The following is a 27,729-nucleotide window of genomic DNA, read 5'->3' as shown; positions in this document are numbered from 1 at the left end:
TATAGCAAGGTAAGAAGGTACATATTTACATCTAGATACAACAGAATTATTTTTATATAATTGATTTTAAAATTCTGAATTATGTAAACAATTATCTATGAATTATGATATAAAATTAGTTTAACTATAGTACTAAAGGAAAAAAGGGTATTATTGTTTCAATTTTAATTTGAAGGTAGTATAATGGAATCTTTATATTAACACAAACTTTATTGTAATTTACACTTTCCTTACGTGCATACTTCTGATGCTAACAATATATTGAATTCTCACAAAAAGTGTTAATTTTTCTATAATTTGCTGTCACCACTTAGAATTGTCTATTACAGTTGCCACAAACGTGTCTCAAAGTTCTCCTTTGAATGCAGAGCTGGACTAGTTGATTTATGAGGTACATTTCAACTCTAAAATTATCCTAAAAAGCACAAAATTGGTTTAGCAAAAATGATGTCACAACAATGTCTGTGAATAGTATAACCGCCTGGAATCATGATCAGATTAACTTGGACCTCTTTGATATACTGAATTGCTACTAACTTAGAATTTGGAATGTATTATTATTACATAAACTATTACTTGAAAGAAATGATATTACATTAACAGTATCTGAAACTATCTTCCTTATCTTTATAGGCTTTTAGTCTTTTTTTCCCATTAGAATGTAGGATTAATGAGAGCAAAGGCTTTGTCTATTTTGTTACCTGCAGTAGGACTGTGCCTGGCATAGAGGAGGTATATAACAAATATTTGATTACTAAGCAAGAAAGTAAATTCTACAATATGATAAGAAATAGCAGATTTAGATTCCCTTTATTTATATTTCTATGCTATTTGTTATTTGCCAGGTTAAACTATTATTATCCGTTTTTTAAAATCAAAGAGTAAGTCTGGAATAAATTTACTTTAAGTAAAATCTTGTTCATTTATTTAAAAACATAAAAAGTATAATAATATTAAATCCAAACTTGCATGAAAATTTTCTTAAGTATCATATAAAATCATACCACTTTCAATTTGCCTAGACAAATTCTTTTCAGTTTTTAAGAAACAAAGCCATGCCTTACCTGTATTTGGATATCGAAATAAGAAAAGCTTTGTAGTGTGGTGTGGTGTGTTTTTGCGTGTGTGTTTGAAAGAAGTGCTAGGACAAGCAAGAAGTAAAAATTCAGTTCTGGAAAGAAAATATATATCACACTAGACATAGCATTTCTTGATGTCCTCCTACTACCCTTCTTCACTATGGTTTCACCTCTGGGACCAGACACCTTTTCACATAAGTACTGCTTCAAATTATTTATTTCACAGGAAAATAATGACTAAAACTCTGAAAATTTTTATTTGCATAGACAGCAATGCTCATAAACTTGACAATGCTATCATGTGGGAAAATAAAATGTTAATATTTTATTCATGAAGATAGCATTCATGAAGGGTTACATACATTAGGCCACCTAAGTTTTATGCTACCTAAGCCCACCATCAGAGGCATTATTGTCTATCCTATTTTACAAACAAGGAAAATGGACAACAGAAGGGTGAAATTTCCCAAAATAAGATCCCAAATGATGCAAATACTGGAGTAAATAAAAGTTAGGCTGACTCAATATTAAAGTCTCTCTGACAACAATCTCAGACTGTCACCACAATTTTAGTAGATGCTACGGAAATTAAAAACCAAGAGATGCCTTGCCTTTTCCAGCCTACCTTACTGATAGAGGCATGTACAAAAAGTGAGCCTAATATACGGTGATAATTGTGGGCATACTACGAATCATTGTAACTGGCTTCATTTACCATTCAACTACATAAAGAACACGATATTTATATTACAAAGTTGAATCAGTACCAAAAGATCTCATCTACTACATTATCGTTTAATTCCTTTCAAGGATTTTATCAAAAGGAATGCTCTAATATTAATGACCATATGAGTTTCATGAAAATGAAGAAAATCAAAGCACTGTAATAAATGTAATAAATTTCAAATATCTTCAAACATTAATTATAAATTGAAGAGTGAGGATTCCCTTAAACTTTCAATCAACTCATTTTTTAATTAAAACCAAGAAAGGAGAAATATTTATTTTGGAGAATACAGATAAAAATCAAGAATAAACAACACCTCCATTAACTGTATTTTAAGCTTTAAAGTACATATTTAGTGTCCCCTCATGATACAAAAATAATACTTAGAAATAGGGAAGGAAATTATTTTTCAGCTATCCAAGTAAAAATATATACACTCAACTTAACCCCAATCTCAAATAGTGACCAAAGAAACAGTATTGTATATCTCCTGATACGATACAAATAGAAAACACATTATCTCTTTTCAAAAATGTTTAACCTGAATCTAATATAAGGAAACAACCAGACAAACCCAAAATGTGAAACACTCTAAAACGCACCTGGCCTGGTTTCTTCAAATAAAAAGACAATGTCATTAAGAACGATTCTTAAGAGACCAAAAAGACATGACATGATTGAATGACTCCAAAAAGAACAGCCAAATACTATATTCAATGTGAACTCTGAATGACTCTAAATTGGGAATAAGAGTGGACTAAAAAGAAGCAATAGCTTTTAAAGAACTTTTTGGACAGGTGATAAATTTTAACTATAGATAATATGATATTCTGATTTTAGTTATCTTAGGTGTGACAAAGCTACTATGGCTATGAAGGGTAAGGCCCTTATTTTTAAAAGATGTAGAATAAATTAGGCAGGGTTCCATAGATAGTAAGTAAATGTGGCAAAAACTTAAAGTAAACTAAGATGAAAAATCTATCAGTATTCAGTGTACTATTCTCTAACTTCTCTGCAGGGCTGAAAAAGTTTATACAATAATATAATTCAACTTGTGTAATTCAATTTTTGTAGTGCAGCTATGTTTTGTGGTAAAATTTACATTAAAAAATATATATCTTAATATGGAAAGATACAGGAGTTGAGTAAATTAAAATATCAGTGGACTTAAACTTTAAGTACTATTAATGCAGTCTTTCTGTGATGTTTTAAAAATAGCTAATAGTTCAGAAACCTCAGCATCTCAAATCTTAGCAGGGATTATATATAAGCTAGCTCCAGCTATCAGTCCTCTATACTAGGTAACAGAGCTATCTACCCCTCTGAGTGTTTATAGAAATTTTTCTTTAAACATTCTATGAAGACTTTAAATTCTTCATGTTGAAAAAGCCAGGCTGTAACATCATTATCAATATCTAACTCATTCCTCTCCTTATTCTTTAGTCACAATCTCAATGACAAGAGCAAATGCTGTGTTACAATCCTGAATCAAGCAAAACAGATTCCTCCCTTATCTCAACCATTCAACCATGAAATATATCTTATTTTATTCTCTAAATTCTGGCTGCCTCTTGTCTGAACAGCAGTAATTACCTTTCAATTCATGCCTATATTCTTCCTATCTTCATCATACTGTGGCCAACTGATCTAACTTGCAAATTTGATTATTTTTACTTCCAAAATTAAAAACTTTTCTCATTAGCAACTGTTGCTGATGTGAAACATACCTGAAATTTTTAGCCAAACAGTTTATATATGTTCCATAACTATTATGAATGAACAAGTTGAGCTTAACTGCAAAGACACAGTTTTAATTCTGATCCACATCAGGAGAAATTCAGTTCAGTTGTAACACAGAGGATTTGTGAAAAAGTTTTGACAGTAATTTAAGTCAAAAGAGAAATTTATACACTGAGATCAGTTATTACAGTGATTCCTCAGGGTTTAGGATTAAAATCTTTGAAGTCAAGTCCATTGCGTTCTAAACTGACAGACAATGATAATCAACATAATGAATATGCTTTTCACTCATGATTCTCCTTGCTGCCATTTCTAGGTGGTATCTGGAAGAATATGAAGTAAAGTACGAATGAAGATTAGTCCAATATAGTAAAATGGCTAAGTTGTAGAAATCTGAAAAGATGTACTAAATCACTAAGTCACACCACAGGCTTTCTGGCTTTAGAATGCACTGATACCAAACTTGAACTAACTACAAAGGAAAAAAAATTAAGCATCTTATAGAGTAGTTTAAGAAAAGAAAGCTAATTCAGTCTTAAACCAACAAAAAAATCAGTAGTTGGAAAGTGGAAATAACCCTTGCCATTTTAAAATCACATAGTGCAAATACAAGCTAAGTGGCAAAGCACTTATAGTTTAGTTACACCAAGTATTCCTAAGGTTTGTAAAACTCATTTGGTGTTTAAATCAGGCTACTATAGTTATTACGTAGCTCATTTACAGTGCCCATTCACATTTCACTACAGAATTATTAATATGCTTAAGAATGCTGTCCTATACCCTGCTAGTATGGGTGGTAGGGAAAAATATGTATCTTTTTAAAAAATTTTTTGGCTGCATTGGGTCTCTGCTTCTGCGCCCATACTCCCTCTAGTTGCGGTGAGCAGGGGCCACTCCCCACTGCAATGCTCGGGCTTCGCCGGCTTCTCGGGCTTCTCATTGTGGTGGCCTCTTCTGCCGTGGAGCACAGGCTTCACGTGCGTGGGCTTCAGTAGTTGTGGCACACAGGCTCCAGAGCGCAGGCTCAGTAGTTGTGGCTTGCAGGCTCTAGAGCGCAGGCTCAGTAGTTGTGGTGCACGGGCCCAGCTGCTCTGCGGCATGTGGGATCTTCCCGGACCAGGGCTTGAACCCACATCCCCTGCATTGGCAGGCAGATTCTCAACCACTGCACCACCAGGAAAGCCTCAAAATATGTACCTTTTTAAAACCAAAGAAAATCTGAAATCTAAAAGACATCTGGCCCAAAGAATTCAGGATAAGGACTATAACCTAGAGTATTTCCTCTGTAAAGTCTTTCCTGAATTCTGTCTTGAAAGAGCCATCCTCTATGCTCCCCCATTATACCTTAGCAACAGTTCCATTAAAGCAAAGAGCACATTTTTCAATAGCTGTGCAAAGAGTACATTGTTTCTAATAGTTAGCACCCTAAAAATGTATCACTCCTTTCAAAGCATCCTGCAAAGTACCTAGGCACCCAGTTGGTTCACAATAAACACTGACTGAATTAAAGAATAGAAAGACCTATTTATACCTCAGTAGATGATACTGGTAAGTATTCCTTATTTTCTTTTTGGTTGATTTGTTATACTTAAGCATACTGTATTTAGCTATGAACCAACTATAAAGAGGTTTAAAATAGTAAACATAGTGGTAAAAATAGAATATTTAAGCATACATCTAAAAGTAGTAGTGTGAGAAATGACTATCAAGAGAGGTGGATGTGGGGGAGTGTCAAATTCTTTCAGAAATTCATGTGCTAGGCTTAAAAATGTAGATTCTCAAGAATTCTACAATTGTGATGTCTTATATTTAAAATGGCTGGTCACTGGTTACCTCCACCAAGTAGTTTCAGGGATACATCAGAGTCAGAAGCCATACTGCTATGAATGGAGGAATGAAAAAGACAAGCTCAAAGCTAACACATGAAATGACTCAAAGAGAAGAATTACAAGAAAGAAACTATTTAGGAATCACCACAGCACATAAAACAGGTTAAATTAATACCACCTCCTTCTGACAGGATTTAAGGACAAAAGCAATGATAAGGATACAATAATTAAACAGCAAAAAAACTTCTGGGAAGACAACAAAAACAATAAATCTTTGTTATTTCTGTAACAACATATTCTAACTGCTCTCCTGCCTCTCTCTGTTCATTCTCTTATTTAGTTCCTCATTTTTCCTGTTCGTAAATACAACTACTCTTTGAAGCTCTATTCCTCATTGTTAGTTCTCTTCCTGTAAAGGTAATAATCACAAAATAGTAGGTAAAACACTCCAGTTAGTTGGCTCCTGCTTTGCTCTCTAAAGTTATTTCCAATAGCTTTTTCTAAAATCTGTTTCCATTTTCTCAGTCTTGCTACTGCCTCACATGAAGGGATGTGTCACAATTACAAACAAAGACCTTCCTACTGAACCTATATAGGTGTTTTAAAATGCTGATTCTGCACCTAACTAGATAGGTGACCTAAGCCTGGTGTAACTGAAATAATTTTTGTTCAGCACTTAGAATAAAACTTAGTAAGATTACAAAGTACTACTGGACATCTAAAACCTACTTAATATGGAAACCCAAAGGGATATTTCATTCATTCTTTTCCCACATCAAGTTCTCTACTCATTCCTTCTCCTATACCTTTGTGCTTCACATAAATTACCTTGCTTTTCCAAAGAACAGCTCCCCCCAAACATCCCTGATTCTGTAAGATCCAAGATATATAACATTAACATTTTAAAAAATTAGGATACTATTTTTTTTTACTGAGTTGTAATTGATGTCACTGATACATTTTAAAATCTACAACTTTTAATCCATGTATTTACATGCTCTACAACTTTTGCCCTCCTACCTCCACTGTCTCTCCCCATCTTCCCTAAATGAAGACAGGAATTTGCACAGAATATTTATAAATCTTCAGGGCTCAGCCCAGTTCCATCTATTCAGCTAGTACTCAAATATTTATCTATTAAAGGAAAGACACTGCAAATAAGCATTGGTGGTGAATGAAAGTACATTTTGAGAGGTGGCTGAATGACCCTGGTCAACATTTTTTTTTTTTCCGGTACGCGGGCCTCTCCCTGCTGTGGCTTCTCCCGTTGTGGAGCACAGGCTCCGGACGCGCAGGCTCAGCGGCCATGGCTCACGGGCCAAGCCGCTCCGCGGCATGTGGGACCTTCCCAGAACAGGGCACGAACCCGTGTCCCCTGCATCGGCAGGCAGTCTCAACCACTGTGCCACGAGGGAATCTCCCTGGTTAACATTTTTAATCAGAGTGATAACAAAAAGAGGAGCTAATTCAACATGAGACAACTAAAGTTGGAAGTAGAATTCTGAAATTATAATAAATGCAGTCAATATTCAAAATGATTTCATATTCTATAAGGAAGTATTAAAAACCTCTACAAGAAACACAGCACCAATAAGTAAATACATTCACTTAGGGTATTAAATATATTTTTTTAAATGTGTAAGGAAAATATGGATGAAAACTATTTCCAGTAATTTAAATAGAAGGAAACCTAAATTTGTATATTCAAGTCCAATATTAAGACAACTGCTAGGACAAAGACAATGTAATTTAAAATGCCACCATAGAGAAATGGGAACATTTCCATTCATGGAAGGCAAGTCTTGGTGTCCTGCATTTTAAGTATTGATAGAAACACTGACACACTGGAAGGGGTCTAAAAGATGTTGAGAACAATGAGGGTAGGGAATGAAAATGACCGAAGTGAGAGAAGTTTTAAGTTTATGAACCAGAGATAACAAAAACACAAGATGATAATCATCTTTTCTTGCTTCCTTTTTCCTTATCTCACTATCCAATCTATGTGTAAACATCCGAAAATAGACTGCAGTGTGATACTTCTTTCCAGTTCCACTGCTACAATCACAATCCAGGTTAGTCTGGATTTCTGCCAATTGACTTATAACTGTTCTCTTTAGTTCTAAAGAGAACTAGTTCCATTCTCCAATCCTTTTTCCACAAATAGACAGATTCACATTTTAAAAATGTAAATCAAAATCTATCCCTCTCCTTCTTCTACACACGTAGAATTAGTACCTAAACTATTTAACAGTGCCTACATCTGTAATTTCGTACCTCACCATTTTCATGAACTCATTACCACAGCTATTCCCCTCCTTCATTCCGTTACAGCCATTTCTGTCCCACAAATACACCAAAGTTGTTCTCATTTAAGACTTTCACTTGTTTTGGGGGACTGAAATGCTTTATCCTAGCTCTTCTTTTTAGTTGTCTCCTTTTTATGATTCCGATCCAAGTATGGAAACCATGCTCTCAGAAGCCACTTGAACAAAAGTGCAGCATTCTTCACCCCCTAACCAAAAAACAAACAAATTTGCAAAAATAAATTTTACTCATATTACTTAACAGTAACTTATTTATCTGTTTGGGAATTTGTCTGTCTGGCTTCACTACAGATTAAATCTCACAAAGGAAGAGATTTAGTTTTATACTCTGCAGTATCTATTTTATTGCCAAGAACAGCATCAAGCATAGAGTATGTGGTTCTGAAATACTAGTTGAATGTTATTCGTTTTGCAAAAATCCTAAAATAATCTGGGGCATTGAGACAAAAAGTACATTTTGGATCAGCCTTTGAATATATTCATGAATTAGAGCTGAGGTAATGACCATACTGAAGAAGTTACCAAATGACCACCCATAAATTGTGGATTTTTAATAGGACTTACTCTGTTAGTTAAGAATTTGAATAACATTCTTTCAAACTTTTCTAACTTTACTTCTCAAACATTTAACAAAAACAGAATGTGTCAATAAGTAAAACAGTGCATAGGCACATTACCCTGACCCTGCAATTTCTGTCTGGATATATTGGTTAGAACAAAATTTTGAAAATAAATTTGAAATTGTTTAAAATTAGCCAGCACTATTTTTAAAGATCCTGGGAGACACTGTATATCTTCCTCTCCCATTCACAAAGTTCATGAACATAATATACAGGCCCTGAAGGGACTTAAGAACAACTAAGAAAATTACTGGTTTAACTATTTAGCCTGTAATTTCCCAAATTCATTTCAGCAGAGTTATTTTTCATTAGTGATGGAGTTGGGGGAGAAGGGCAAGAAAAGCATGTAAACTGAAATCTGGAGAAGCACTAAGTGGCACTGCCGGAAAAAATGTACAAGAAGAAACATCATGGCTCCATTCCATACCACTGCAATAAAGCAAATATTGCAATAAGGCAAGTCACAATTTTCTGGTTTCGCAGAAGTTAGGTTTACTATGTATGGTAGTCTATTAAGTCTGCAATAGCATTATATCAAAAATAACAATGCATACACCTTAATCAAAAATACTTCATTGCAAGAAAAATTGCTAATCAGCATGTGAACCTTCAGCAAGTCATAATCTTTTCACAATAGTAACATCAAAGAGCACTAATCATAGATCACTGCAGGAAATATAGTAATAAAGAAAAAATCTGAAGTATTGCGGGAATTACCAACATGAGACACAAAGAAAGAAAGTGGGCAAGTGCTCCTGAAAAGATGGTGCTGACAGACTTGTTCACAAACCCTCAATTTGTAGAAAACAATATCTGCGAAGAGCAATAAGGCAAAGAGCAATAAAATGAGGTATGCCTGTATTCTAAATATACCTACAAAAGAAATGGAACAGAAACTAGGCTAATAAATCAGAAATTACTAGAATATATATATTCAAGTTGTTTATCTACTAAATTTGTAATGAGTGGTTCAAGAAGATAAGGGAATGATTTAATTATGGCAGAAAATTTAAATAGTTAAAACACTATTTTAAATGCTAATTTCTTTACGAGATATTTTTATTTTAGTATCATTCTCACTCCCTGTGCTGCAGGCAGACATCAAATACTAAAACTAAAGATATCCCAGGATGTCACTTTGGTCAGAGGGTAAGGGAAAGCACAGATGTGTGAATTTACTGGTAAAGAATCATGTATGCCTTCACTCCTCTTTGTACCACAACAATCTATTTGGAAAGAAAAAATATTTTTTTACATGTGAATGCTCTTATTTTGTCAAGATATCTGAACCACTTTATCATCTGATGTCAACTGACGTAATTCTTTGGGGTAAAAATAATCATTAGGAAACACTCTTCACCATATTCCCTATCCCTATCACCAACCCCACAAGAGGAACTATAGCAATTCTGGAAAGTACTTACTTAATCATTTCAAAAAGCTTGGGATCTGAGACTTTGATATTTCGTGCCATATTCCAGGAGAGATGAACCATGGGTACCACTGACTTCACACTTTGCAATTTGTTCCACTCATACCGTTCTACTGCCAGTTTATACTGGCAGGCTAGGAGGAAAAAAATTTTTTTTAAGTTATAAAGCAAACTAACAAAATATATGAACATAATCATTATAACCTCTCAGGTGACCATTTTAACAGCAATTCTGAAAAACTAAAAGCACTAAAAAACTGTTTTATAAGTTGCAGGATACAATTAATGCACAGAAATCTCTTGCATTCTTATACACTAATGATGAAAAATCTGAAAGAGAAATTATGGAAACACTCCCATTTATTATTGCAACAAAAAGAATAAAATACCTAGGAATAAACCTACCTAGGGAAACAAAAGACCTGTATGCAGAAAACTATAAGACACTGATGAAAGAAATTAAAGATGATACCACCAGGCGGAGAGATATAACATGTTCTTGGATTGGAAGAATCAATATTGTGAAAATGACTATACTACCCAAAGCAATCTACAGAATCAATGCAATCCCTATCAAATTACCAATAGCATTTTTTATGGAAAAAGAACAAATCATCTCAAAATTTGTATGGAGACACAAAAGACCCCAAATAGCTAAAGCAGTCTTGAGGGAAAAAAAAAAGCTGAAGGAATCAAACTCCCTGACTTCAAACTGTACTACAAAGCCACAGTAATCACGACAATACTGTATTGGCACAAAAACAGAAACACAGGTTAATGGAACAAGATAGAAAGCCCAGAGATAAACCCAAGCACCTATGGTCACCTAATCTATGACAAAGGAGAAAAAGATATACAATGGAGAAAAGACCGTCTCTTCAATAAGTGGTGCTGGGAAAACTGGACAGCTACATGTTAAAGAATGAAATTAGAACACTCCTTAACACCATACACAAAAATAAACTCAAAATGGATTCGAAAAAAAAAAAAAAAATGGATTCGAGACCTAAATCTAAGACTGGACACTATAAAACTCTTAGAGGAAAACATAGGAAGAACACTCTTTGACATAAATCACATCAAGATCTTTTTTGATGGACCTCCTAGAGTCATGGAAATAAAAACAAAAATAAACAAATGGGACCTAAACAAACTTAAAGGCTTTTGCACAGCAAAGGAAACCATAAACAAGACGAAAGACAAACCTCAGAACGGGATAAAATATTCACAAACAAATCAACCGACAAAGGATTAATCTCCAAAATATATAAACAGCTCATGCAGCTCGATATTAAAGAAACGAACAACCCAATCCAAAAATGGGCAGAAGACCTAAATAGACATTTCTCCAAAGAAGACATATGGATGGCCAAGAAGCACATGAAAAGCTGCTCAACATCACTAATTATTAGAGGAATGCAAATCAAAACTACAGTGAGGTATCACCTCACATCAGTTAGAATGGGCATCATCAGAAAATCTACAAACAACAAATGCTGGAGAGGGTGTGGAGAAAAGGGAACCCTCTTGCACCGCTGGTGGGAATGTAAATTGATACAGCCACTATGGAGAACAGTACGGAGGTTCCTTAAAAAACTAAAAATAGAATTACCATATGATCCAGCAATCCCACTACTGGGCATATACCCAGAGAAAACAGTAATTCAAAAAGACATGTGCCCCCAATGTTCATTGCAGCACTATTTACAACAGCCAGGTCATGGAAGCAACCTAAATGCCCATCAAAAGGGGAATAGATAAAGAAGATGTGGTCCATATATACAATGGAATGTTACTCAGCCATAAAAAGGAACGAAATTGAGTAATCTGTTGAGACATGGATGGATCTAGAGACTGTCATACAGAGTGAAATAAGTCAGAAAGAGAAAAACAAATATATCGTATATTAACACATGTATGTGGAACCTAGAGAAATGGTACAGATGAACCAATATGCAGGGCAGAAGTTGAGAAAGAGATGTAGAGAACAAATGTATGGACACCAAGGGGGGAAAACGTGGGGTGGCGATGGTGGTGTGCTGAATTGAGAGATTGGGATTGACATGTATACAGTGATGTGTATAAAACTGATGACTGAAGAACCTGCAGTATAAAAAAAGAAACAAAAAAAAGAAATAATACTAAACTTTCTTTGGCTTATTTGTATGGAAATATATTAATATAAATGTTTCAGACATTACATGAAATTTCTTAAAATCTTATATGTTCTGGTATAATAAGGCATAATTCTAGTTATTACTTTAAAATGTATATATCAGAAATAACTAAATTTCCTTGTCAATTGCATTACTATGAACTTTCATCAAATCTTTAACCGTGGTCTTTTTTAAGTCTTTTGTCATTTACAGACAGTTCTGGGTGTATTCTGTTGCTTTCGCAAAAATGTTCCTATTTTCATCTTCAAGGAATTCATGGAAAAGACTCTGACAAGTACAGGTTTGTGGTAACTGACTATACTGCTGAACTGAATGAATAAGCATTTTCAGAATTCAAATGGAAAACTGATGACTTCATGAAAGTGCTAACAAAAGATCAAGATGAAATAAAAAGGGACTGAGTGAACTAATGAGGATGATTATAATTTTTGTGACTTACTTTTTGAATAAAAATTTTTAAAAAAACTTTTATAAGAATTACAGTTAAAAATTATCATTAAAGAGCACTTACTATGTGCTTACTATGTGGTAAGCATTGTGCGTGGCTCTTTTCACATCTCATTAAATTCTTTGAAACCCTCATTTTTTCAGACTAAAATAATTTCTCATTTTTCAGATTAAAAGAATGAGGCACTGAGATTTCAAAACACTTATCCAAAGTCACAAAACTAACAAAGACCAGATTTTTCATCTTACATATATTAGACAGAGTTTGACATAAGACTGTTGATGTGATATATCAGAAGAGATAAAAGTCTAAAAAATAACTATTCTGCTTTGCTTTTCCCTATAAAAGATTTCCTTTATAAAAAAGACACACAACAGTCTAAAATATCAAAAGTATATCCTCTATGATTACAAAAGCATACATTTGTTACTTGCTACATCCATTTCTTAAGTTGAATTTACTCTCTGTACTAACCACTGAGATTTTTCCTTGGACACAATTTTTCAATTTTTGTGAGTTACTTTCTAATAGAAAAATAATATATATTAGAATTCTTTAAAATGTAAAACCTGTCATTATTATTTATAATACCTGTAAGTGGACCAACATTCCAAGCAATATTGTTGCACCAGCCAACAGCCTGAACCCAGTGCACAGTGCCTGCATTTATCCAGACCAAATCTCCAGGTCTTTGAATAAACCTATATACAGGAACATTAGCTTCATAAAGATCTTCAAGATTGGGCCACCAAGAACTCATTAAAAAATTCAAATTATTTCTGAAAAAAATAATGAATAATGTTAATGGATAAAGTTTTTTTAATGTCTCATCAAAAATGGAGAGATAATTTCAAAAGACTAAAAGATGCTCTTACTGTATACTTCATTAAAACTTTACTGTAACAAGAACTATGTATTTCAAAACTGAGAGCTCTAGAATATAAGAAGCAGTCCTGAAAAAAATTAATAGGAGATGAAAATAGGTATACTTATTCAAAGATCTGTCCCATATGCCTAAACTTACTTTTCAAAAGTATAAATGTTAAATTTTCAAGTTATACTTAAATATTAAATAAACTGATTTTTTGGTTTAATGTCAATTTGAATTAGGTATAATTCACATACAATAAAATTCACCCATTTATGAGTGTTGACAAGTGGGTAAGTACCAACACAAGACAGAATATTTTCTTTAAGATTTGGGGCACTATGATTTCAGTAGCAATTGTTCAACTATGTCAGTAAGAAAGCAGTCATGTATACAATACATAAACAAACAGGTGTGGCTATGTACTAGTAAAACTTTACAAAAGAGTTGGCAGGCCGGAACAAACTAATTTTTAAATTTTCTTTCAATAAGGATTTTGATTTACTCCTTTTTGATTACTCCTTCTTCTTAAAGAACTTCTTTAATATCTAGGAATCTGTTAAACAGGAAATTTAGAGACTACTTCTTACTTAGAATCCTATGGCAGATGTAAGAGCAAAGATCTTCCCTCAATTCAACAGTGGAAGAAGACTCCTGCCTCTTGTTTTCTCCCAGGAATTTGAGAGAAGGTCCTTGTTCTTACATGAATCAACACTACCAGCAACCAAATTATTAAGCTTTTATTTAAATTCTGGTTTTTTATTATTCTCCTTCATTACAGTATTAGGTTTTGGTTTTTTTTTTTGCAGTACACGGGCCTCTCACTGTTGTGGCCTCTCCCGTTGTGGAGCACAGGCTCCGGATGCGCAGGCTCAGCAGCCATGGCTCACGGGCCCTGCCGCTCCGCGGCATGTGGCATCTTCCCGAACCAGGGCACGAACCCGTGTCCCCTGCATCAGCAGGCGGACTCAACCACTGCGCCACCAGGGAAGGCCACTATTAGGTATTTTAATGAAACTATGTTACCAATTTTTCTACTAGGAATACTAAGATTAACAATTTCAAATTAATTTTTTTCAAAAGAAAAAATTCACATGGTAGGACTGTTCCTTTCTGAATATCCAAAAAAAGCTTTTGCTCTATTTCTATGTTTTCTCTGAAAAAATATGACAGAGGGTGCCTTTGAGTTGTCTCTAAGAATCCACCTTCTATTCCTCTTTATTCCTCCTAAAATGGAAGGATTTTCTTGAGACAAGTCTGACTGACATTGACATTTAAGGGCTAAACACTGGTTCTTTTTTGGTATAAGGTTTCAAATACTGCGAGGAAGGGGAGGGAAGAGGGGAGGGGAGAGGAAGAAGGGAAAAATGATGAAAGAAGAAAAGAAAAAAGTATAAGCACAGTACAAACCCTAGCCCTAATTCACCCAACACTGCCAACATGAAACTCTCCATAAAAATTTCTCCATAAAAATTTCTCCATAAAAATTTTAAAAACTCTCCATAAAAATAAAAAATAAAAAAATAATAAAAGAAAAGAAAAAAGAAAAAATAATAGAAGAAAAAAAAAGAAAGGAAAACCAACCATGGCATATAGATCAACCATTTTTTCCAAAAGGTCAAAACAGGGATTGATTTTAACATAACATGTTATCTGGAATCATAAAATAAACTACAGAACTTACAGACATTAGAAGCAATATCCTTCTGCAAAACAATATTAGAGTAAAAAGCTAAGAGGACAAGTGGCATTCTGCAACTTAAGATAACCTGATTATTTTTATTACTCTGGAGTTTAAACTTTGGGGATATCACCTATCTTTTCCAACTATACTTGACCTAAGATATTTGAAAGAAAAGAAAGTTAAACTCTGAAAATAGTCAGTTTCTACTCAAAATAATACGAATCACTATATTGTATGTGTAATAACTACCATACAATATAAGAAATAAATGCTTTCTGCAGCACAATGGAGATTTCCCATATGACAATTCTTCCCCCCTGCTTATTAAGTCACTAGTTTCCTGGTGAACAAAAGTTCAGATAGATGATTATACTATTTTCCTGGGGTGGGGTGTGGGGTGGGGGAGATAAACAAACAAAACAAAAAGAAACAAGAAAGATTATACTGTTTTCCTGATCAATTTTAAAATTTAAGAAATTTCACCTTCCTTATCATAAGGAAAACTTATACATAAGACATTAAAAACTGACTATACCTTGACAGTAATTAGGAGAAGTTTGGAGTATTGTTCTTGTTAACCACTATGACATACTTTTTACTAAATAAACTATGAATAAAGACCCTCTATAATGTTAAAGATTTTAGTATATGAAATACGTGTATTGATTTTAAAATAATCACACATGAAGATTTTGAGAATTATATCCAATTTTTAATTGTTTAAGTATATGATGTATAATATACACTATAGCAGTATCATTACCAACTCTGAAAACAGCAGGTAATTTGCTTGCTACTGGACACTGATAATTTTAGGCTGAATTTACAAAGATACACAATCTTGAGTTATAAGTAAGGTGATTAATTTTGGAATTCCTGCCATTTCTAAATTCAATTATAATGAGCTTAATTTTTCTTTAAAGCACAATTTTCAAATGAATGTATCAGTTTTAAAAATTAACATAAAAAACAATTCACTCCATAGTCTCTGAATTCGTGGCATCTTTCATTTGATATAAGAAAATAAAAGAGGGCTTCCCTGGTGGCGCAGTGGTTGGGAGTCCGCCTGCCAATGCAGGGGACACGGGTTCGTGCCCTGGTCCGGGAAGATCCCACACGCCGCGGAGCAGCTGGGCCTGTGAGCCATGGCCGCTGAGCCTGTGCTCCGCAACGGGAGATGCCACAACAGTGAGAGGCCCGCGTACCACAAAACAAAAAAAAAAAAGAAAAAAAGAGAGAAGATTTGAAATAAAATCATTTATAATAAATTGCTGAATGAAAATTAAAACTTCAGGATCAGGGCTTCCCTGGTGGCCCAGTAGTTAAGAATCTGCCTGCCAATGCAGGGGACACGGGTTCAATCCCTGGTCCCAGAAGATCCCACATGCCGCGGAGCAACTAAGCCCATGAGCCACAATTACTGAAGCCCGCAGGCCTAGAGCCCACCCTCCACAGTAGGAGAAGCCACCATAATGAGAAGGCCTCGCTCACCACCACTAGAGAAAGCCTGTGCGCAACAACGAAGACCCAATGCAGCCAAAAATAAATAAGATAAATAAATTTATTTAAGAAAAAAAATTCAAGATCAGACTTTGTTCTTTACAATAACTGTTTTCTCATAATTACTTTAAAAGAAAATTTAGTTCAGAAACCTACTTTTCACAGAAGTCATTCAGAACACCCCAATAATCCTCAGGAACAACAAACCATTCACAATCACCTGGACCAATATTTATATTAACAGAACAAAAGTTGTTATTTTCTTGGTGACCTGAAATGTAAAAGGGAAAAAAAATCATTATTACACTGTAAATTCAATGAGAGAAATGTGCCTTTAAATCACTGAGTTGTTTTGAGGATTAGGTGAAAAATAAATGCTTATAAATCAATGAAGAGCCTATGAATAAGCAATAAATATTAGCTATTATCACTATTACTACATCCACCTCTAAACCATCCCAACTCACAAAGAGTACAGAAAATTAATGAATGAGGTATGGTTTTCAAAATGTTAACTGGCCCCTTAGCAACTTGGAACTACAATAAACATCCCAATTTGATGCTTATAACCCTCCCACCAGAGATAGAGATGGTAATCTCTTAGAATGTGGGCTGAGAGCAAACTAAATTTTTCAGAACACATGTAAAGGCCATGTCAGAATGTAAACTGTTATAGCGCATACCATTTCTTTTATGTATCAATAAGTAAGAACAGTAACTTTACCAAACACGAACTTAACACAATGTTTGTTTGAATTATACAGAGCAGACTAAAACATATCACAAATTTCTTCTAAGGAACTCCTTAGAGATCCATAGGATAATACTGCGGAACTAATGACACATGAACAAATGAAACACCCCAAGAACTTTTAGGCACAGAGGTAATATACTAAATTTGGCTTCTGCCCCTAGATTTTAAGTGAAAGAAGACATTTTCTATTTCCTTTGATTCATTTCATTTTCACATATTTACTTTTACAAAATATTCCAAATAGGATGAAATAATTTTCAAATACAAATGAATCTTAATAGATCTAGTCCAGCGACTTCCCTGGTGGTCCAGTGGTTAAGAATCCACCTTCCAATGCAGGGGATTTGGTTCAATCCCTGGTTGGGGAACTAAGATCCCACATGCTGCAGAGCAACTAAGCCTGTGTACCACAACTAGAGAAAAGCCCACGAGCCACGACAAAAGATCCTGCATGTTGCAGCTAATACCCGACACAGTCAAAAAAAAAAAAAAAAAAAAAAAAAAAAAAAAAAAAGATCTAGTCCAATACTATACATACATTTAAAAATCTTGAAAGGTGAAATTCTTGCCTGGTATTATGAAGTTATTAGTGACAAAGAAGGCCAAGATATTAAATCTTTTTTCAATTATTAGTATTTTGCATATTTCTTTTCACCTGACCCAAATACTGACAAAACAGTATCATGTAAAGTGAATTTCCAATAATAGCCTAGGAATAAACATTCCAACCAGTGGGTTCTATGCCTGGCTGTATATCAGAATCCCTGAGGAGCTTTTAAAAAGTACTGACATCTCATCCTCAAAATGATTCAGTATTTCTTCTAAAAGCTTTCCAGCAGATTCCAATGAGCACACAAAGCGGGGCACCCTAACTCATTTACATAAAAGCAACAACCCATTTTAAAAAATTAGTTGGCCACTTTACAGTGAGAATGTGGTGAAGAAAAAAGAACTATAGCTGCTGCAAGAAGAAAACAGAAAAACAAGAAAATGACATGTATCCTGTATATATCAGCATATAGCTGAACTGGTTGTTTCCTGCTAAAGTCTGAGCTAACTTCCAGAGACTGGAACTTACAAAATTACTAAGTATCTAGACTGTCACCTATGACATAAGTAATGTCAACACAAAGGGAACAAAGATGATTTTATATTTGAGTTGAATGAAACTTTATGATTTTAAATCAGGAGATGACAAACTACAGCCTCTTGGCCAAATACCTGTTCTTATAAATAAAACTGCAGATAAGTTTATTAGTTTATGCTCTGTCTACAGGTGTATTCATACTACAACATCAGAATTAAGCAGTTATAACAGAGACCTTGTGCACTCTCATAACTTCACACTGCTGGTTGGCAAACTATATACAAATTGCCTTAACACAGTTATAACTCAATATAGCATCTTAACTGGAAAGCATATCATCATACTTCAACATTTCATTTAATTACAAGTGCATAACCATAATGTGAAGAGAAGAAAAACAAATGTCAAATGTAACATTTTTATGGTATCTAGGAATGTGAATGATTTACTCCATTTAACAGGAAAGCACTGTACTTACCATGTAATGATGTTCTTTCTGTGCTAAAATATTACTATGTTCCTTGAAACTACCAAACCAAATGATCATTACATTATGTCTCATATGGAAACAGTGAAAGAAAAATTAGAAAGCTTAAAATGCATTATATGATCATGGCAGAAATTTTCACCAAACAAACAAACAAAAAAACCCCAAAAAACCCAAAACCGAGGCTGAACCAAAGTTTGTCTCTGGGCAGGCAAGCAAAGCTGTTTACAGATAGCATGTTAATTAAATCATGTTTGGTTGTAGTGGTAAAAAAACATTTCTAGAGAAAATAAAATGTTTCCACATGATTAGCCTTTTGTTGAGAACAGCTACTCAATGAAGATGATGGAAGTCACGTATATAATCAACTAAAAAATGTAGTAAATAACTTTTGAGGGAACATCAATGATTAATTAAAAACAAAGAAAATAATTTCAAGCAGTTTTTCTTGAAATAATTTCAAGCAGGCCCTTCATAAGTCAGTAAGTACTACTACTGCTACTCAATTGGTATTGTTTACTTGAGGAGTCAAAGCCGAATGTGAAGTCACTGAAGATTTTGTCTCTAAAAGTGATCTTCACAGGCCCAACTGTTAAGTGAGAATATTTTCAAAGTTGCAAAAATATTCAATCAAGTACTTCTGAATTGGAATCTGCTAAGAAAAATTACAACTAATGGTAGGGAAAATATGTCTAGGAGAAAAAAGTGTACTTGGAAAATTAACAAAGTCTGTGAAAATGTTCGGGTACTAGATGCCTGTGGTTTTTCACTGTACTATTCACTGACAGATACTTTACGAAAATTGTGTGTGTGTGTGTGTGCGCGTGTGTGTGTGTGTGCGCGCGCGCGGCGTGCGCACCACTCTCAAAGACTTAATACCAAATCTATGAATTTGTGACAGAAACAGAAGCCAACTGTCCTGATATTCCCCATGGCTTTGCAGTGGTGACACTGGGCTCTAATTTTTAGAGACTGGAAATTTTTTGAATGAAGCCAACTGTCAGCCACTGATAAAGGTACATTATCTCTACTGTGGGATTTAAAATTAAATAAAATGCTACATATTCTTTCCCTTAAACATTTGTTGCAAACCCTATAGCAAGTGAAGAGAACATTTCCATATTGCAAAAGCCTTCTACCTGACCTTCAACTGAAAAAACTGCATCTGAAATGCAATTAAATAAAAAAGGAAAATGTAAAGTAAGACAAAAACAAAAACAACAAAAAACCCTAACAGAATTCTGTAAATGACTGCCAATTAGTTGAATGCAGTCAATAAAATATGCTCACAGATTAGTAAGAATATCTGGCAGCATCTATTTACATGAAAAACATTTTTAAAGATGAAACGTAAAAATTCTCACTACATAAAGCTTTAACAGATGTATATTTGTAGCTGATTCTGATGACAGGGAATACTGACTTTGAGCCCCAGTAAGGTAAAATGTTATTCCCCCTTTAGGGTTATTTGTATTTTGTCAATTATTTGTCTCAATTTTGTCTCAACTATTAGGTATTTTGACTTTCATCAATGAACAGACATGGAAGTAAGTTTTTTCTATTTTTACATATGTATCTTCATAATATTCTCAATTTTACCTCTTGGCTTATAAAGCATAAAATACTTACTATTTAACTTTTTAAGTTACCTGACTTCCACATTAGTTTCTGAATTACATTTTAAGAAATATAATGGGACAGTTTAGCAAATACTAGTGCATCACAAATTTTAAGTATTTTCAGTGAAGCTTTTATTACATGTAGTATACATACTAGTTCATTACTAGTAAGAACTGTAACTGTGATGAACAAGATGTGGAAAACTGACAATCTGCAGTCAATGGAATCAAGACAAAGCCTCTCAAGTGCTTTAAGTGCCTTTACTCAATGAGCAACTTAATGTCCCCTTGCTAGGTTAAATTTTTCTGATCGTATTGATGTTTACATATAAAAAGGATAAAAGTCACACTGACAGAACAAATTAATATTCTCAGCTTTAATTACAAATTATTTTTGCCTATTAGAAAGAATTTTAAAATCCTTTTGTCTTTATTAGTTATAAACAGGAAACTGATTGCAGGTGCATCTATCACATTTAACTAAATAACTCTTTTTTTTCAACTCTACAAGGGAAGTTATTTCATAAAAATAACCTGGTGTCCGACTCCCTGGAACTTTCATGTACAGCTGAACTGTATTCATGCCCAGTACGGTATGACCGAGGTGGCTTAGAAGATTTCCTGCTGATACAACACGTACAAAAGCTGGAAGTTTAGTCAGTTCATGTAGCTGCAACTTCCACCTGAAATACAGTAACAGATTAGAAGTGTAATCCTGCAGCAAATATTTATGAGAATTAACCATGTCCTCAAAAATCTTGTGATCCAATTAGAAAACATTTAAATCTCTAAAATAATACTTTTAAGATCAAAAGAACTAGTATTTAACTTTTTCCAAAAAAAAAGTCCTAAAGCAGGTTTACTTTAAAAAAAATCATAAAAATTTATGATAATCTTTATAAATGAAAGAAATAATTTTTATTTGTAAATCTGTAAAACTGTTTTGGCACTCTTTGGTAACAAAAATCTGAATTCATTATCTAGGGACTTCCCTGGTGGTCCAGTGGGTAACTCTGTGCTCCTAAAGCAGGGGACCTGGGTTCAATCCCTGCTCGGGGAACTAGATCCCACATGCATGCCGCAACTAAGAGTCCACATGCCACAACGAAGACCCGGTGAAGCCAAAATAAATAAATAATGTAACAAAAATGATTCTGTAACACTAGCATTTTTAGCTAGAACTTCTTTGTGAACACACACACACACACACAGACACACACACACACACAGTATAACTACTGGATTAAAGAAAATATGAAAGTAGGCAGTTTCCAATCCTGCAATCCTATTTGTACTTCATGGAAATAGAACAGGAGGCCTTACTTTTTGCCATCAGAGAGGTCAATGTTAGTCCCAAATTTTATAGTTTTAAAAGGTCCTTTCCTTCTCTTTCCAGAACTTTAAAAAAAAAAAAAAATTAAATTAAATTCATGCCTTTTGGACAGAAATAGAGTGCACACTAAAATTTACTTACTTATCTGAAGATGTGGATTCATTATCTGAACATTCTTTATGTTGCATTCTTTTCTCATTTTCTTCCTATAGATTAAGCAAATACATTCACACTTAGTATTGTGCTACAGACTATAGTTCCCGTTACACAACTGAATAAAAGTCTATCTACATGAGTGCTACTGGTTACAATCTGAAAACTAATTTGCTACAGGCACATTTCACCAAAAAGCAAAGTTTGTTTTTCCCTATATATACTCTCCAATAACAATGAAATCTGCAGGTTCTTGTACTTGCCACAAATTCAAAATGATAAAAAAAATTAAAGCAAGATTCTGTAACCTTGCTAAGTATCAAAATTACTTATGGGGCTTCCCTGGTGGCGCAGTGGTTGAGAGTACGCCTGCCAATGCAGGGGACGCGGGGTCATGCCTTGGTCCAGGAAGATCCCACATGCCACAGAGCGGCTGGGCCCATGAGCCATGGCCGCTAAGCCTGCGCGTCTGGAGCCTGTGCTCCGCAAAGGGAGAGGCCACAACAGTGAGAGACCCGCGTACCGCAAAAAAAAAAAATTACTTATGAATGCCAAGAATGAATGCTGAAGCACATATTCTAAACTGGCAGAAGTGTGTGTGCCTATAAAAACAACAGTTATGAGATGTATAGGGTAAGAAATTCAAGACTGTCTATTATTAACTATAGATTTCTTTTGTTATTCTGACTTTGCCTGTGGGGAGTACACAAAGAAAACTAAGGGAATATAAAGAAGTTCTTCACAGACTAAATTACTGACACAACAAATTCTATATAAATAATAAAACACATAGCACTAGTAAGGAAATTAAATGCTGAATAAAAACGTGTTATTCTCTTGACAAAGATGTTAATATAATTCTATGAGGAAATGGTACTATAACAACTGGAAATCCACATTTAAAAGGATGATGTTAGGGCCCTACCTTTTACCAAATAGAAAAATTAATGGATCAATGACCCAAATGTAAGAGCTACAACTATAAAACTCCTACAATAAAACATAAGAGTAAATCTGAATGACCATGTAATTAGGCAAAGATTCCTTAGCTCTGACACCAAAAGTAAAGCAACTGAAAAAAAAAAAGTATTCACCTAAACGTTAAAATTCTGTGCTTCAAGGACACCATCAAGAAAAAGTGAAATGACAACTCATAGAATAGGGAAACGAATCGCAAATTAAATCCTTTAGAAAATGACTTTGTCAAACACGTAAGAAGTTTGGAAGTAGCCACCACATCCTAACCACAAGTACAAACCGTGCAACCGGTAATTCTCAGATTACTTAAGAGAAGTGAGAACACATGGCAAACTGTTGCCCACAAAACTGGAGAGAGGGATAAATAATGGAAATCAAAACTAATGGGAGCAGAAACCTCCATGGATACCTATGCTGAAAATATCAGAAAAAATCCCCTTCTGGAACATACCAGGGCATTATTTTCTTCTTAGCAAGATCTGCCCTCTGGAGAAACTACTTAACCAGAGCCTAATTTCTGGAATTTTATCAGACCTGCATCTCCAGAGAGGAGGGAAATACCCATCTCCAGCTCACTCTAGCCATCCAGTCTTACTCAATGAATGGGGAAAACAAAAGCCCAAAGATGAAGCACTACTGAAGTTCACAGTATAGAGGCGCAGGCTCACAAAGACGGAGACCAAATCACAGGATAATAGAATATTTCCCCTACCCCAATATTTTTTACGAATAGGTTACTAAAGCTTATTTACAGCAGTTCCGTTTACACAGCACATCATGTCTGTCTTTCAACAAAAAATTACAAGGTATAACAGAAGTCAGAAAAATAGCATGAAAACACACAGCAAGCACTGGGAACAGTCTCTGACGTGGCGCAAATGCTGGAATTCTAAGACTAATAATTTTAAATTGTAGTTTATTATGCAAAGAATTCTAAATGATAAAGTAGAAATCATACTAAACACATGGGCAATGTAAGCAGGGAAATGGAAATTTTTTAAAAGAACCAGAAAGAAACGCTAGAAGTCAAAAACATGAACAGAACTGAAGAATGCTTTTCATGGGAGTATTGAAAATGGATACAGGTAAGGAAGAAATTTGAGTTTGAGGATATCTGAAATTTCCAAATCTGAAAAAGAAAAAAAAAATTCACAACCCCCCCCCCCCCCCCGAAGATGCAAGGACTGTAGGAAAGTTACGAAGATGTAACATATACAAACTGGCAATGTAGAAATAGAAGAAATATATGAACAAGCAGGAATTCCCAGTGGTACAGTATTTAGAACTCAGAACTTTCACTGCTGGGGCTGCGTTCAATCCCTAGCCTAGGAACTAAGCTCTTGCATCCTGTGCAGTGCAGCAAAAATAAATAAATAAAAATAAAAAATAAGTAAATAAATAATCTCCTGCTCCGCCTCCCCAAATGAAGAGATATTAAACCACAGAACACAGAAGTTCTGAGTAAAATGAAGAAGGATAAATGTCCAAACCCTAAAGCTAGGTGTACAATACTCAAACTACAGAAAATCAAAGATATGGGAAGAGCTGAGAACTGGAGCCTGAGAAAATGAAAACATCTCATTTATACTGGATGAAACGCAGGGATTAACATCCAACTCTTCTTTAAAAACCATGCACGCAAGAATACAGTGAAGCTGAAAAATAAAAAGAAAATCACACTAGAATTCTGTACCTTCAGAAATGACCCTTTAAGAGTAAAAGAGATGTAAAGGCTTTTTGGGTGAATAAAAATTTACAAACACTGCTGCCAGAAAAACTGCCTTTTAAGAATATTTAGTTCTTTAGAGAAGAAAAATGATACAGGTCAGAGTTTCTGATATACAAAAATAAAAGCAACCAAAAAAGGAGTAAGTGAAAGAAAATAAAAATATTTCTTATTTTTGTTTTTATAATTGATATAAATAACATGTAACACTGTATCATGTTTAGGTATACAATAAATGATTTGATATATGTATGTATTTTAAAATGATTAAAATAAGTTTAGCTTTTATTGTCTACACACACACACACACACACACACACACACACACACATTTTCTTTATCTCTTCATCTGTGATGGACACTTAAGTTTCTGCCATTTTTTGGTCTTGTAACTAATGCTACAATGAACAAGGGGCTGCAGATACCTTTTTGAGATAGTCATGATATACTCGTCAGGTATTAGGCCAGCAGTCCAACTACTGCATCCATGGCAGGCCTATTTTTAGTTTATTTGAGGAACTTCCATATTTTTCTCCATAGTGACTGTGCCAGTTTACCTACCCACTAACAGTACACAAGCGTTCCTTATTCTCTACATCCTCACATATCTCTAGATTTTTTGATGACAGCCATTCAAACAGGTGTGAAGGTAGTATTGCACTCTGGTTTTTATTTGCATTTCCCTGACGATTAGTAATGTTGAGAATTTTTAACATGAACCGGCTGGCCATTAGTCTAACTTCTTTGGAAAAATATCTATTGCAATCCGCTCCTCATTTTTAAGTGGATAATTTCTTTGTTTTCTGTTGAGTTATATGAGTTCCGTATATACTTTAGATATTAACACCTTATCAGATATAAGATTTGCAAATATTTTCTCCCATTCTGTAGGTTACCTTCTTGTTTTGTTGATCGTTTCCTTTGCTATGCAGAAGTTTTTTAGTGTTGCCTTTGCTTTTAGTGTCAAATCTAAAAAGTCACTGCTGAGACCAATGTCAAGGAGCTTACTGCCTACTAGAAGGTTTATGATTTCAGGTCTTACATTCAAGTCTTTAATCCATTTTGATCGTCTAATATTCTTCTTATTCTTAACTAATCTAACAGATTACACTTTGCTCAAAATAATAATAGAAACAGGTATTTTGATTATGTATGCAGATACATATACATATACATATACACACACACACACACACACACACACATACATATATGAAATGAATGATACCAATGGTTCAAGGAGCAGGAGTGAAAACATTGGCATACTGTGTAATAAGATACTCATGCAGCCCCTTCAGCTGTACAGTGTTACTTGAAAGTAGAATTGGATTAGTTGTAAAGGTATATTGCAATCTCTATGGCAACCACTAAAAAAAAAATTTTAAGTATAACTGATGTGCTAAGAAAGCAGAGAAAAAGTATCATATACTATGCTCAATTAAAGTTTTTAAAAGGCAGAAACAGTGAAAGAAAAAAATAAAGCAAAATATTAGTACACGGCTTCCCTGGTGGAGTAGTGGTTAAGAATCCGCCTGCCAGTGCAGGGGACACAGGTTCGAGCCCTGGTCCGAGAAGATCCCACATGCCACAGAGCAACTAAGCCCATGGGCCACAACAGTTGAGCCTGCACTCTAGAGCCCATGAGCCACACCTACTGAGCCCGCGTGCTGCAACTACTGAAGCCTGCGTGCCTAGAGCCCGAGCTCTGCAACAAGAGAAGCCACCACAACGAGAAGCCCGCACACCGCAACGAAGAGTAGCCCCCGCTTGCCGCAACTAAAGAAAGCCTGCGCGCAGCAACGAAGACCCAACGCAGCCAAAAATTAAAAAAAAAAAAAAAGCAGCAGCCAACCCACAGCTGCAGCCAGTTAAAAAAAAACCAAAAACCAAAACACCCCAAAATATTAGCACAAAAAAGTAACAAAATTGTAGGTATTAATCAATCTATACCAGTAAGCACTTTGAATGTCAATGGTCTAAACACACCAATTAAAAGACAGACGTTGTCAGAGTGGATAAAAAATTAAGACCCAAATACAAGTGGTGTATGAGGAACCCACCATGTTACATATAAAGACACATACACATTAAAAAAGAAGTAGATGGCAAAATATATACCATGATAACACTAATCAAAAGAATGTGGGAGTAGCTAAGATTAATTTCAGACAGGTTATACTTTGGAACAGAGACAAAGCACAGCAATACACAATGATAAATGGGTGAAGTCTTCAATAAGACAAAAATAATGCTTAATGTGTATAAGCCTAACAACAGCATCAAAATACATGTGGCAAATTTTCTTTTTCATGTGGTGAAAACTGATGGACTTGCAAGGAGAAATAGATGAATCCACTACTAGAGCTGGAGATTTTAATACCTTTCAATGAGGAATATCTTCAGCAGGCACACAACCAGTAAGGACACAATGGAACTCAACAGTTCTATCAATCAACTGAATGAAATGGACAATTATAGACTACTACATCAAAAACTACACATTCTTCTCAAGTTCACATGGAACGTTCTCTAAGACCACATCCCAAATCACTAAACGCACCACTGCAAATTCAAAAGACACAATACCTTCTGTCAGATAATAGTGGAACTAAACTAGAAATCAGTAAAACAAAGGTAGACAGAAAATCCCAAAACACATGGATACTAAACAACACATGGTCAAAAAGAAAAATCTCAAAAGAAATCAAAAATTATTTTGAACCAAATTAAAATGAAAACACAAAAGTCATAAAATTTGTGAGATGCACCCAACCCAGTCGTTGGCAAGAAATTTTGAGCAATCAGTACACATCCTTCTGAAAAGAATCTGAAATCAATCATCTAACTTTCCACTATACAACAAAATTAAATCCAAAAGAAGAGCATATTAAAACCAATGTAACAGCATAAAAAAAGAAGTATTAAGAATTAAAAATGAAGGCAATAAAACTGAAAATAAAACTCAAAAGAGAAATATCAATGAAACCGAAAGTTGGCCCTTTGAAAAGATCAACAAAATTGATAAGGCTAGGATGAGGGAAAAGATGAAAAAAACCCAAAAAACAACAACAACAAACCACAGGACAAAAATTACTAATAACATAAATAAAAGGCAGAACATCATTACAAACCCCATGGTCATTAAAGGATAATAAAGGAATACT

At 34.5% G+C, this 27,729-nt stretch overlaps 1 protein-coding gene across 13 annotated transcripts in view; it reads right to left on the bottom strand.

The window, feature by feature from the left end:
* Positions 1 to 27,729, bottom strand: part of LOC117310661 (lysine-specific demethylase 6A-like) — a 165,273-nt gene that overhangs the window by 8,021 nt on the left and 129,523 nt on the right. For 9 of the 13 annotated variants that reach the window (XM_033850368.2, XM_033850364.2, XM_033850358.2 and 6 more), the window contains 6 exons: positions 21,850 to 21,914; positions 21,699 to 21,773; positions 20,910 to 21,058; positions 16,585 to 16,699; positions 12,968 to 13,155; positions 9,744 to 9,885 (listed from right to left, as the gene is read on the bottom strand). In XM_033850368.2, the coding sequence (XP_033706259.1) occupies positions 9,744 to 9,885; positions 12,968 to 13,155; positions 16,585 to 16,699; positions 20,910 to 21,058; positions 21,699 to 21,773; positions 21,850 to 21,914 (734 nt within the window). Of the gene's footprint in view, positions 1 to 9,739; positions 9,886 to 12,967; positions 13,156 to 16,584; positions 16,700 to 20,909; positions 21,059 to 21,698; positions 21,774 to 21,849; positions 21,915 to 27,729 lie in introns of those variants that run through there. The other 4 variants (XM_033850360.2, XM_033850370.2, XM_073799792.1 and 1 more) reach the window with 3 other exon arrangements.

Source organism: Tursiops truncatus (assembly GCF_011762595.2).
Source record: "Tursiops truncatus isolate mTurTru1 chromosome Y unlocalized genomic scaffold, mTurTru1.mat.Y SUPER_Y_unloc_2, whole genome shotgun sequence".
Taxonomy (NCBI): Eukaryota; Metazoa; Chordata; class Mammalia; order Artiodactyla; family Delphinidae; genus Tursiops; species Tursiops truncatus.
The sequence above is the reverse complement of the archived record's forward strand: the minus strand, read 5'-3'. Positions and strand labels throughout refer to the sequence as shown.